Source organism: Agelaius tricolor, unplaced genomic scaffold, assembly GCF_023055355.1.
Source record: "Agelaius tricolor isolate 1412-34295 unplaced genomic scaffold, bAgeTri1.0.p SCAF_19, whole genome shotgun sequence".
NCBI classification, from domain to species: domain Eukaryota; kingdom Metazoa; phylum Chordata; class Aves; order Passeriformes; family Icteridae; genus Agelaius; species Agelaius tricolor.
The window spans coordinates 8,992,993-9,006,823 of record NW_027269279.1 but is presented as its reverse complement, the minus strand read 5'-3'; the positions used below and the strand labels follow the sequence as shown (position 1 = coordinate 9,006,823).

Here is a 13,831-nt window from a genome sequence, read left to right as displayed (position 1 = left end):
CGAATACCCGGGTTCGAGTCTCCGGGTTCGAGTCCCGGCCGCGGCGGGTTGTGTCAGGCCGGACCCCGGCAGGGCGCTGCATGGCTCCAGACTGAACGAACCTCTCGGCTGCCACACCGCTATCGCCTACGGGTGCACCAAAGCCTTTCCTCTATGTACGGATCCCGCGCCGGAGCGCTGCACAACCGCGGCAGACAGCACGCACCTGCCCCGTCCGACAAGCAGCCCCTGGAGACCCAAACCCTGGACTTTTCCTGAGCTTTATTTCTGTTCTCCCAAGCTGGAGTTACTTTTCGATACATATCCCCGCTCCTATTAGTGCCACTGCTGTTATTCAATAGCACTGTTTGCAGTTGTTTGCGCAGGGATGTGTTGGGATGAGGGCTGGAAAGAGCCGCCCCAGGCCCTGACACAGCGTGTCCGCCGAGCGCTGGGCAGCGCGCTCTAACGCTTATTAAATTTTACTTAGATCTACCAGCCATCCATGCCTATTTTTAGTGGTTCATGGAAGAATTCATGGTAGTTTCAAAGGGACTAATCCAGGTCACAGAGCGAACTACCACCTTCTGCCTGGAGATGGTTCCCTCAGCCAAGCCTGAGCCCATTGCCAGGAGCAGGGGGAGCTCCCGGCTCTACCGGACGCGCTCCTTTCCTTCCGTGGGCAAGGTCTTGCAGGACACCTCACTACGTGGTGTCACTACTCAGGGTCACCTCACTAGGTGGACTTCAGATCCGCTTTGTGGCACTGGTTCTGTGTGCACAAAGCTGTGTACACGAGTCTCTTCAATAACCTCACACCATTTGCCTTTCTCCGCAAGTTGTCTCAGCAGCAGAGGGCAAAGCAAAGGAACCCCACGAGGTGCTGCTGCTCAGCAGGTGTGCATCGGCCCTGCTCAGACTGCAAAACAAGGGCAAAACTGAAAAGAAAAGGCCCTAACCTACTCATGTAAGCACATAACGAGGAAATAATTACAAAAAAAAGATCATAAGGAAACAGTGCCTAGTGTTCATTTGTCACTCAATAGTTGCGGCACTAATGCACAGTGACCCCGTAGTGCTACTTAGACCGAACCCAGGCGACACGGTCACCTACATCCTGGGGTGAGTACACAGGCACTTGGGAAGGGAGCCCAGGAGCCGACACCCGGCTGCCCTGCATCACCCGCGGGTCATCCACCCCGCTCCGGGGCCCGGCGTGCGGAGCCGGCCCTCCCCGGCACAGGGAGCGCTCCGGGGCCGCGGGGATGGCGGGGCCGGGGCGGCGGCGGGCGGGCCCGTGGGAAGGAGGAGGAGGAGGAGGAGAGGGAGGAGGAAGGAGAGGCGGAAGCGGCGGCGGGCGATGGCCGGGGCGCTGCTGCGCGGGGTGCGGCGCTTCCCGTGGCTGTGCAACGTGCTGCTCTACGGGGGGCTGTTCGCGGCGGGGGACGCGGCGCAGCAGCTGCTGCGGGGACAGCCGCCCGACTGGGCGCAGACGCGCCGCGTGGCGCTGGTGGCCCTGGCCTTCCACGGCAACTTCAGCTACGTGTGGCTGCGGGCGCTGGAGCGGGCGCTGCCCGGCCGCCGCCCGCCCGCCGTGCTGGGCAAGGTGCTCTGCGATCAGCTGCTGGGCGCGCCCGTCGCCGTCCTCGCCTTCTACACGGGTGAGTGCCGGGGGCCGCCCCGCAGAGCCCCGCGCGTCCGCCGGCCCCGCATCCCCCGGCAGCGGCCCCGCATCCCCCGGCAGCGGCCCCGCATCCTCCGGCAGCGGCCCCGCACCGCGACCCGCGCACCGCGGGACCGGCATCCACCCCAAGGGGCCGGGGGAGGTGGGGACCCCCTGCCCGCCCCGCGCCGCTCCCGCACCCCAAAGCGCCGCTCGGGGAGCGGGGCCGCGGCCGGGGGGCTCTGCAGAGCCCGGCAGCTCCCCCCGAGGATGCCCGCGGGCGCTGAGCCGCCTGTGGCACTGCAGAGCTTTCCAGGACAGGTGCTGGACCAAAGGAGGCCTGCCCTGAGCTCGGTTGGGCGCGGAGCTTTTAATTAGCAGCAAAGAATGCAGAGCACCTCGCACGGATTGCAGCATCCACGTCTGTTTGAATTGCTGTGCTCAGTTCTCAGCATCTGCTGTCTCATTTTCCAAAACACAGGTGTAGATGTCAGGAAATGCCATCGCTCAGCGAACCAGCTTCTGCTGTGAGAGTCTATAGAAATAAAGCGTGCTACTAATGGCAAATCTCAAAAGCTAACAAGTAACAAGATACTCTAAAGAAGACTGGTATCTATTTCAGAAATAAACATGAGGGAACAAGAAAATTAATAGGTGAAACTAATGTAATTAAATGCTCTCATTTAACTTAATGTGTTAGCCAGTAAGACAGGTCCTTTTTTGTCTGGGGTTGGGAGATCTGCATTCAATCACTCCAAGAGAAAAATTATTCAATTTGTGATTGAAGAGAAATGAAGTAAAAAAAGAAGTCAAACACCAGATACTTCTGCTCAAGATCTTTACTATGTCACAACTGAGGCTGAGAATTACCCAAGGACCAGAATGATCTGAAGGACCAGAAAAGGGCTAGTAGAAGTCCCTGAATGGGGTAGCAATAAAACAATGTATCCATTGAGAGATACTGATAACCCCAAGGCATGGGAATACCTAGAAAGATCGCAGAGTTGGACTAAGGAGCCTCTGCTTATGTGCAAAACGCCTTATTCTCCTCTCATGGGTGCAAAAGGTGCTTTTATCCTCTCTGTTCCACCACTACACCAGTGGTGTGTGGTATGGCAGAGAAACAGATGCCACAACAGCTGCACACCCCATAAATCCCAGTTGATCCCGGGTGTCAGTGCTGGGAGTCACTGATGAGGAAATTTGGTGTCAATAGATGAGGAAATTTGATGTACCACTATTAGGTAGTCAGAAAGGTATTTGTGTAACAATATCAGCTTTTCTTTCAAAGGTATTATAATGTTATTTGAAAAGGGTCTGGGATATCACTGGAAAATGTGAACATTTCATTTTTTGCATTTTTTCTGATTGTTGCAAATATTTTACCACTAGGTATGAGCATCCTTCAGAGGAAAGAGGACGTCTTTTCAGACTGTAAAAAGAAATTTTGGAATACATATAAGGTGAGGCAAGCAATTTGCTTATCTCACAGGTAAACAACAACAAAAAAGGACTCTTTTTTTACTCTTTCTTTCTTTCACTCCATTATTTGATTATGTGTAGGAAGCTTTAAGTACCAGCAGTCACGTGAAGTGAAGGCAGTTTGGGTCAGGCAGTGCTGCCAGATGGGTGAAATTATGCCTTTAAAAAAATGGGTGCAATTATGCCATTTAAAAAAATGGAATGCACAGTGTTTATATACATAATGCTTGCACCCAGCTCTGTTTGAATGACAGCCCTACAATACAACATTGATTCAGGGTTTCTTATCTTTTGTCTTAAGAAATACCCACGCACCAGTGTTTAGTTAGTGATGCTATTGACAACACTTGTACACCTATTAAAATAATTAATTAGAGAGACACTTTCTTTGAGAATCATTTTTAGCCTGTACTTTTCAGTGACAATCTTCTCACTTTCAGAAACAAGCCCCCTTGTTTTAGAAGGCTTTGCTATAAGCAGCTGGCTTTGATTTGCATTTCTGCATACACAAGACAAAATTATCTGTGCTACCTCAGAGCTGAGCAAGCTGAGAATGTTAAAGGCTTCTCAGATGCAAGAAGAATGATGGATGGATTAGCAGGGAAAAAAAAGTAACAGGAGAAGATGTGATTGCAATGTGAATTTCTCTTCATATTGTAGAACTATATAGGTAGGATGGAATAGGATTATTTTTATTCCTATGGAAGATGATTCTAAAAGCAGTGCCCACTATAGCCTATCAAAACATAAGGTTTCTATCAGCCTTATGTTCGATGAGTAAATTATCCATTGATTTTTCTAAATATGCCTTACGTGTATGAGTAAGTAGAAGGAGCATTGCAAGTGTGAAATAAATAGTGTTCAGTGGTATTTTTCATTAATGGCTGAAACAAATGTTCACATGTTTAAACATTTGTTCACCCATCTGGTAAATGCATTTATTGTGTCTGGTGTCAGATGCCTGTGAAGAATTAACTGTGCTTAGGGTTTTGTATTTAAAATGAGTTAAAATGGTGTGTTTGAAAAACTCAGAGCATAGAGGCTCATGAAGATGATTAGAAGTTTAATATGGTGACCTCTAGGTTAAGCAACTCCATTTATAATTGAACAGCTTTTATTAACTTTACTCAAATACATTTCAGTCATCACTGAATCTTGGTAGTTGAAATCCATAAGAATAACAAATGATTCATTTTCCTTTCAGACAGGACTGATGTACTGGCCATTTGTGCAGGTGAGTTCCTAGGGTGGCTCTGTGAGCCTTTCCCTGCCCTAGAACGCGGGATCCTCTCCCATCCCCGCTGTGTCTGGCCCCAGGAGGAGCAGTGGGGTTGTTGGGTGGGTCACAGTGCCTGGAGATCCTATCCTATCCTATCCTATCCTGTCCTGTCCTGTCCTGTCCTGTCCTGTCCTCATCCTTGTCCCATCCCCGCTGTGTCTGGCCCCAGGAGGAGCAGTGGGGCTGTTGGGTGGGTCACAGTGCCTGGAGCACTCACTGAGCTCTCTCTCCTTCCCACACAGCTGTCAAACTTCATTCTGATCCCAGTTCACCTGAGAACAGCTTACACTGGCCTCTGTGGCTTTGTCTGGGCTTCCTTCATTTGCTTTTCCCAGCAGAGTGGAGATGGCACAGCAAAGTCAGCATTCATGTGGCTCCAAGGAGAGAAGGTCAAAGCAGATGAAGAATCATCAGACAAATAAGAACTTTAGTTCTGAACACATTCTAAATTGCTAAACTGGGTTTGTGAAAGTCAGTAAATTACACTGCAGCCTCATGTTGTGTTTAAAATAAGCAGTTATTTCAACATTTGGTGGTTAGTATAAGCAGTGGAACAGTTTGTCTTTGTGCCTGTTTATTTTTCATAAAAGAGGCCAGTTGTATATTGACATTTAATTATTTTCATGCTGTCAGCGCATCTCATCTGGAAACAACTGACTTACAGGGCAATGCAAGCATTTGTACATCCTGTCAGACTGCCTCACTGGGGGGAAATATTAACTGTAATTTAATTTTCAAACAACTTGTAATTGCTAGAAAAAGGAGCATAGAACATTAAATCATCAGTTGTCAGACTTGACAATTGTTATCAATGCAAGATTGCTTTGCAGAACAAAATTTAATGGATTCCATATCTAAAAAATGGCATTGAATTTGTTTCATTGAGAGGAAACAAAAGTGCTGTGTTTGTAAAGCCCACATTTCTATGGGGCCAACTTGTTTTATTCTACATGAAAATTTATATAGGAAATTAATTATTTCATAGAATATACAAACCTGGACTATATTTGTACATGTTTTATCTTAACTGGGAGCATAAAGATTACTTTGGTCAGAGCCCTTTGGGGTGGCTGCTGCCCATTGACCCTTGGGGTCAGTCAAGCAGCCCCTGCATGGTGCAACCCCCCAGGCACTGCAGGGAGCTTTGGTTCTGTGTGCAGCCACTGCTTCCTCTGCTCCTCAAGGGCCATGGGAGTCTTGACTCCTTACTCTTTTTAGCTGTTTCATCATTCTAAAGATATAATCAAAATTTTGATGGAAAAGAACATAGGAAGGAAGGTAGCATGAATGGCAGAATCCAGCTATATATATCAGGAACTTCCATTTTTTCCTCAAATGGCTTTTAAACATTCCTATTCATAGAAGACACTGGGTACTTATACATAGGAGACTAGGAGAAGGTGAAAAATTAATTATGGATTTGCTTTGTCAGCCTGAGGATCAGGTCTGGATACGGGTATTTTTTTAAATGGGCATTTGTACCTCAAAATAGGAACTGTGCAAATTTCTATGGTTGCAGTGAGTTGAAATCAGACCAGTAAAGGAGCCCTTGCTATATTAGAATGGGATTTTATGCCTTGAAGTTACTAAATTGTAAGCTTGAAAAGTATCTGATTTAATGGGTCTGATTCTAAAGAGAAGACTCATCCCTCTGTTACAACAATAATAAACCCCTTTGAGGAATGTCTGAATTCCTCAGCCTTGTCTAAATAGTGTACCAAAGCCTGCTTAGGCTATAAATATCCATTCTTTTGGCCTGCAGCTGTACTACTTAATATATTGCTAACAATTATTTGTCACTGTAGGAGCCCAGTGCTGCTTAGCTGAGAAAGGGAAAGGGATCCTGAAAGCACTGCCCAATCTATTTCAGGTAAAATCAACTTGTTTAGCATTGTTTAGCACTCTTTAGCACTAACCCAGTGCTCAAGAGTGATGCAAAGTGCCCACATGGCTTTGAGCAGCAGTGAGAGGAGGGCAGAAGGCAGGGGGCTGCTTGCACAACCTGCTCTGCTGGCAGGCAGGGGAGGAGGTGCCTTCCCTCTCAGCATGGACAAGTCACTGCAATTCCATCTGCAGCTGCACAGGCAGATGGGGAAGAGCACACCTGCCTACAGCCTTGAGGTGGAATTAATTTTAATTGACTTTTGACAGCTCTGGCATGGACATGTCCAGCTTGGCTGGTTGGTTTAACTGTGGATGTTAAGTGTGCACTGAAGGGCCATTTCTGTCCCCCTGGGACATGGAGGCTCAGAGGGGTGGCTGCTGTGTCAGTAGCTTCCTTGTAGATATTTGGTGAGTTGTATTCCCCTGCTGCATGAATCACCACGAGTGAATTGAGCATCCTGATGCTGGACATCCCAGCAGGAGTAGGAATGCACAGAGGAGCTAACTGAATTTTGTCTGTCTGTTTAAAAAATGACTGAACAGATGTTTCAGACAGCTATAGCTGTTCAACTCTTCTTGTGTGTATAAAGTCCTCAGGATAAAGAAGCAATTTCCGTAGTGTTTTGGTTTTTTTTGGTTTGGTTTTTTTTTTTCTGTTGATATTTTTGGGATCAGACTGGTATTCTAAAGTCTGTTCTATTTAGTAAGAGCTAAAAGTTTCAGGTAAGGTGTGCTAATTAAGTATTTAACTTTTTTTTTACAGATGCTATTTATTTTATTTCTGCTTGTGCCTTAAGTGTTTAATGATTAATAGCATTCACTTGGAGAAGGGAACTGGAAAATAATGTCATTACAAGGAGTGAAATGCTGTTGGTTTGTTGTAAGCAGTATGTGATATTTTGCTGTAACTCAGAGCAAAAAATATTCCTTCACGAGTATGGTAGGTGAAACTGAATTTCCAGATGAATCAAGAATTTATAACTCATAATCTGTATAATGCTGATGCCTTTCTTCATCAGGAAAAACTAATAAATGAAAGATCTATCTTTTATTTTAAATGGCTTAGAAGCTCATACAAGCTGTGCTTTATTGCTCTTGCTTTTGTGCTACCAGATTTTGCTTGGGAATTTGAGCTAAATCCTGTTTTGTCTTCAAGTTTCTGTGGCTGGGCAGTTCAGGATTTCTCTCCATCTTTTATTACTTGAAGTACAGTTCCTTCATGTAATGGAAGCCTGTGGCTCTTATATTTCAGTAGACTTAAGATCCTGCATAATCCTTTCACTTTCTCCATTTCTCTTTAGGCATTTGACAGCTAAGTAACACAAATCCCTTTTCACATAAAAAAATTTGTGGTTTTTCCCTTTTAATTGTGAGCACTGATTGGTCTGACAAACATTTCAGACCCACAAAATGCAAAATAATGAAGCTGCATTGGGACAATGTCTCAGTGTGCATAAATTAATGGACCTTCTAAAGATTTTCTTCCTCTGACAGTTTAGTCTGAGGACTTAACCCCTTAGTAGTTAGAGCCTTCATTACTCCTTGATACCTTTTTGGCTTAGAAGATTAATTTCACAGGATAACAGAATGGCTGAGGTTGGAAAGGACATCTGTATGTCCATCCCAGGTCATCTAGTCCAACCCTATTAGACACATATGTAAAGTTTTGTTTGCTTCTTCTAACAACTCAGTAATTTTCTGGGGGAATAAAAAAAGAAATAAGAAAAAGATGGGCAAGATTTATCCTAATATCTCTCTGCTACCCTTTCAAAAACAGTCATGAGGGCTTTATGACTATTTCCAGGAATTGCACTGATCTTACTGCCAGCTGAACATCCACAACCAGCAGGATGAACAGAATTTTACATCACAGAGGTGCTCAGGAAGGAGCAACACACTGCCAGTAGCTATTAGGCCCGCAGTCAGGTGATATTTTTATGTCATGGATCCTCTCTAAGAGCAAATGGGATGAGCAGACATTTATATCAGTTCCAGCTCCATGTTATTCCGGATGGCTGTGGAGATTTGAATTTGATAAAATAAGAATTTCAAAATTTATTTTTCTACTGCAAATCTTTTATGTAAATGAACCTTCTGTGCTTACTAGTATGCTAAATACATCCTTCTTGGAAAATTCACCAGAAGGCCTCTGTCTTTTCACACCAGAAGCACCCACCCAGTAACACAGCATAAAATAACCAGTTCCTGCTGCAGCAAAGGTGAAACTGCCTCTAGTCTGTTACCATATCTGATGTGTTGAGTTCTCTTTATAGAGCAACCTTTGAAATCTATGCAGCTTCAGCCTTCCAATTCTCTGCTGTAAGTGCCAGTGCTTCCTGCTTTGCTGCTGCCTCTACTGCTAGTGCCAATCCAGTGAGATGTGCAAGAAATACTTGAATTTTACTAAAATAATGAATTTCGAGTTGACTGAAATTGTCTATGTTTTTGCAATGGCTTAATAAACATTAAATGCTGTTCTTTGGCTCTGTCTGTCTTTAACTCATATGTGTATAAACAAAGTCAGATAATTTGTAAAGTTCTTATGGGATCTTCATGGACCACATGCAGCAAAAAGCTCAATTTGATGTCACAGACTTTAACACAGCAGCAGAGTAAAAACTAAGCAGGTATTATTCACTGCCTTTAGAGTTTAGTTACACACATTAAGTCATCTGCCATTTCTGAATAAATTCAGAACAGAACTCCCATCTTCAAAGTCTTATGCTGAAGCCAGTGGACTTTTATTAAAAAGATGCAAAATTTTGATACAAGTATTTCTTTAGATAATTAATATATTTGCAGGAGGAATGGAAGATTTCAGGTAGGAAAAAGATATAAAAAACTTTTCTAAAGAACAGAGGTTAGAAATGGGGTCCTTACTGAAGGACTTAACTCAGTCAGGTTAGTGTGGGATACTCTTGGGAAGGAAATGGTTCAGAAGATTTGAGGCTGAAGGGAGCAATATATTCCACAACTGGAAGAGAGACACCACCTCCATTCCCTGCTGTAACTTCTTGTATATTTAGAATGAGGAGGAAGCTCTATGGAAAGAATTCAAGTTGAAAAAATTCTGTTTCACAGACTTCAAGGCCAACAGGGAGAAAAAACATCACTCAGTCTGAATCCTTGGGCAATGCAAAGCAAAGAGTTCTTCCTGAATCAAACCAGTGATGTTGACTCCAATGCCATCATCTAGGAACTAATCCAAACACTTCAAGTGACAGAGGATTCTGTGTCTCAAAGAAATTATTTATGTGTTCTTATGAAATTTTATTACCTACCCACATCAATCTAGCCTTAACATTCTAATGAAATGTTACTTCCTTTCTGACAAGATTTAAAGACTAGGTACAGCAGGCAAAGCCTTCTGTGTGCATGTAGTGGTAAGCAGAGTTTTTGTTTGCTCCTTGGGTAAACTGGAATAGCTTTAGCTCTGTTAGCCCTTTGCTATATCATTCTTGAATCTCATTTGCAGACCCTTTTTTTGCAACCTCTAATTTGAAATGTAGACAGTAATGCTGTATTCATCCCAGTGACTTTCACATATGCCTCAGATAATATTTTTTCTATCTCTGCCTAACATTCCTGTTCTAAACCAGCCAAGGACTGTCTGTCCTCTCTTAGTGTCCAAGTTGCACTAAGAACTCACATGCACTTGCTAAGCCCACCATGTTTGAGGTTACTGTAATCCATGTCAAACAAGAACAAAGACTGCAGATTACATGTCTGGATGTGTTGCATATGCTTATCAACATCATCCACCCTAATAATATCCACCCTGTCTTCCTTTTTTTTCAGTTTATTAATTTTTTGTGGTCATGCCTAAAAATCTTGCACCTTGTATCCAGGTAGAAGAACAGTTTAGTGCAAAGAATAGAGCAGAATATATCATTCCCTGCTATGCAACACCAGTAGCAATTACACCTTTTTGTGCTGAAAGAAATCTTGGGCCTGGAAAAGTCTAATGAGGTGTGTAAGGTCAGAAAAGACATTTTCAAGGACAGCTGTGCTGTAGCAGCAGGTACAGGAGAGCTTCAGGAGCTGAAGAATGGGTGGTTTTGTTTGCTGTGTTCAGGAAAAGCCAGTCTTGAAGTGGGGCTGTAAAACAACAGGGAAAAATGACAGCAGGTGAGTGTGCACACACTTGGGGGTTGTGTAAGAGATGCAACAGGCACACCTGTGCCTATGCTCCCCTCTGCCAGAAGACCTTAAAAATGGGATATTGATAAGTCCCTTTCCATTTTACACCCTCAAGACTGACAGAATCAGAGGGACCAAGAGGGAGCATGGGTATGTAGCCTGGCAGGTAGTTCAGTCACCAGAGATATTGGGACAATGGGAACTGGCTGGGAATGAGAACTGTTCCCCATTTCTGTCACTGTGCTTTATCCACATCTACAGAACCAAAATGCACAAGCACCCAGATGGCTGTGATAAATACAGGGTTTGGCCCATATGGACTCAAACCATGCACACAAAGTTCTGCAGCACATGAGATCCTTTGCTGTGGAGGAAGTGTCAGCTTCATTCTGAATTGTGTGTCCTTTTACAGGGTGTAACTTGGTGGCAGAGAAATTTAAGTTACAACTCTTCCCTGGAATTAGTATCTTGCTGTAGCTAACATGCACTTAGTGTGTGCATACATAAGAACAAACTCTCATTATTCTTTTTTTTTATTTGCCAGGATAACAGCTTTCCTCTCATTGCTGAAATATTTGGGAAAGAAAATATGAATTTTGATGATTCCTTTTTCCACCTCTCGATGTTTGTTTTCTCCTGTTCTGTGATGGCCTGGAGAAATCTACCTCAGAGACTGGTGCCCTGTGGTATTTTTGTTTTGCCATTGCTTACACCTGTCTGGGAATTAAAACCCACCTTTATTCACCTACTAAGGGTGTCCAGCTGCTTCAATTTCATGCATCACATACTTTTACATCCAAAATTAACAAGACTGTTAACTGCAGCTGATTAGCCATGACATGCCAATGACACTGAAGGATTTTGAATTAGTTCTATATCTAGTTCAGAATGGTTATCAGACAGTAATGAATTATGTGTTCATAACTACACCTGATACATCACAGCAATTACCCATACAGTGTTTTGCTTACTGTTTTAGGGCAGAAATTGGCAAAAAAATCCAATGGAACACAGGTACGAATATAGAGAGAAATTAAAATTGTAAAGAAACCCTTTCAGAAGTCAGGGCAGTGACTTTATAGCTTCCAGCTCCAGTGAGGGGAGTAGTGAAATGGCCCACAGAAGTGAACTTGCCTTTTAGGGGGAATGGAGCATGGACACTGCACAGGGACATGGCACAGTCTCTTTGGGTGCCTCACAGCCTGCAGGCAGTTTGAGTTCTCTCTGTAAGATACCAACTTGAGTAGGTAAAATGGGAGCTTACAGAAAGTCACCTTTACATTTTGGACCATGTGAAATGAGAAAAGGTTTAGGCTCCAGCTGTGCCTGGAGCTGTGTGCTGCTGTGTTTGCAAAATTTACACAGGATGTTTATTACTTCAAAATGGACATGCCCACATACAGGCTGAAATATTACTTGTTGCCTGCTGTGTTTGCAAGTCTAAAATAGCCCAGACCAATTTATGTCAACATCTATATTTACTGAACTCAAACATCTGTTTTTCCTTTGTAGCTATGGACACCCAGCACTGATGCAAAAGCCACCTGCACAGTGACTCACCTGCACAGCAGTCACTTCAGTCATACCACTGGACTTGGCTCCAAATGCCAAAAATAAGACTCTTACATAGGCAGCTTCACTACCCTTGGTATTAGTAATGCATCTGACAAATGCTATAGCAGCTTTTCCTGTGAAATTTGTACCTTAATAAGACAGTGAACGTAGAAAGAATTCACTAAGACAAAAGTAAAATGGGAAAGAAAAGAGTTTAGTGACATATGTTTCTGAAATCTCTGTTTTGGTCAGAACTGCAGCTTTTGAAGTGCACAGATTGTTTCCATTCTTTCTACCAGACATTTATGCCCTGACTCTTTGCTGCTGCATCTCCCAAATTTGTGCTGTGTATTCTGACCTTCTATACAAAAAAAAAATAGCTGAGATAAATCTAGGTAAGTCATGTCTGCCATGGGGAATCTGTGATGCCTGAGAGAGGCCAGAGAGCAAGAGATAGGAGAGTGGATTTGCCAACTGTTCCTGCCCAGCTCTAGCTCCTGGTGGCAGGATTTAGTGAGAAATGGGAACTGAAACTGCCAGGGAAAATGACTGCAAGAGCAAAGTGCATCTCTGTTTCTCTACCAGACATTATGTTATAAGCAGTGAGAAAAGACATAAATTTTTGTATTTTCTGCATTAACAGTGCTTTCAGCAGAAGAAAACCAGCCTTCATGAGTAAATAAATGCATTTATAATTTATATTGCTAGGTCCACTGAAAAACATCATCTTAGGAGAGAAATTTAATTCCACTGGCAAATGCAGCAGCAGCAATGCTCCAGAGTCACACTAACAAAAATGCTGATATTACATTAGCAAATAATTGATACATACTTAGGCCCTACTCTTGCAAATTCTTTGTGCAGAACCTCTGTAGAACTGGACTGTTACTGGATTTTGGAACTTCTCAAAATGGGCAGGTGAAAACTTCCTAATTACAATAAATCACCTTATATATTCTTTGCTTTATGTAAGTAAATTCTTTGCACACGAGTTTCTGCCTAGTGGGTGTTTTTCAGCCATACTAACAAAAGCAGAGCTTTAAATATTCAACTATTTCTAGGATAACTCCCCCATCTCCTAAACAATGCAGTTGGGTTGTAATTACCTAAAAACCTTGAAAAGATAGTTTGAAATTAAATAGTCCAAAAATTGGCCTTTCTCCTTGATCAGCCTGTTTCCCTTAATCCCACTCTCATCCAGATCCCAGATGGACTCTTATTCCTCCCACACTTGTGTTCCTCACTTCTACCAGTGAGTCAGTCCAGCCCACCCCAGCAGGCAGCTGCACTGTCACCCAGAATCAGCTGTGCAGAGTCCTGCCACCAGCTTTTCTGCTTGACTCACAGCTCTGTTTGGGCTCTGTCTCTAAAGGCCAAACCAGTGAGGATGAGGCACTGCACAGCCAACAAGAGCTGTTCCAGCACGTCTGGTGCTCAATTCACAGCACATCTCTGGGGAGCACAGCTGACAGAGAAAAACCAGAGTGCCCTGAAGATGTCCTAAAACTGTCTAGCTCATCTTGTTGGCTAATTCCAATTCTCGGGAAGACAAGTAGAGAAATTTTCAGTTACAATTTTAAAAGCAGTGTGGAGGTGTTCTTGCCTCTGGCATGTGAAGCACTCCTCAAACAAAATTGCTCACACAATAGCATCAGTGTGTGCCAGTCCAATTAGTAAGTGTATCACTGAATCCAGAGGTATTTCTGAAGTATTGATGATTAAGGACAAGACTTTGCAGACAAAAGTAGGTGACAAACAAGTGAGCTTTCCCAGTATTCACCCAGACTACCCCATGATTCTTTATAGGTGAGGCAAAAAGTGTTAAACCCCTGATTTGCGGTGGGGCACTG

At 43.7% G+C, this 13,831-nt stretch overlaps 1 protein-coding gene across 1 annotated transcript; it reads left to right on the top strand.

The window, feature by feature from the left end:
• The first annotated feature begins 1,294 nt into the window (after positions 1 to 1,294).
• MPV17L (MPV17 mitochondrial inner membrane protein like) lies at positions 1,295 to 8,764 on the top strand. The gene is made up of 4 exons (XM_071444178.1): positions 1,295 to 1,640; positions 3,035 to 3,105; positions 4,329 to 4,358; positions 4,646 to 8,764. The coding sequence occupies exons 1-4, from the start codon at positions 1,340 to 1,342 to the stop codon at positions 4,823 to 4,825; spliced, it is 582 nt and encodes a 193-aa protein (XP_071300279.1). The 5' UTR covers positions 1,295 to 1,339; the 3' UTR covers positions 4,826 to 8,764.
• Positions 8,765 to 13,831: the final 5,067 nt, after the last annotated feature.

Excerpts from the sequence above, each read along its gene's own strand:
- MPV17L (XM_071444178.1), top strand. The coding sequence starts at position 1,340 with ATGGCCGGGGCGCTGCTGCGCGGGGTGCGGCGCTTCCCGTGGCTGTGC. Across the intron at positions 3,106-4,328 it reads AATTTTGGAATACATATAAG|ACAGGACTGATGTACTGGCC; the intron begins GTGAGGCAAGCA and ends TTTTCCTTTCAG. Across the intron at positions 4,359-4,645 it reads TGTACTGGCCATTTGTGCAG|CTGTCAAACTTCATTCTGAT; the intron begins GTGAGTTCCTAG and ends CTTCCCACACAG.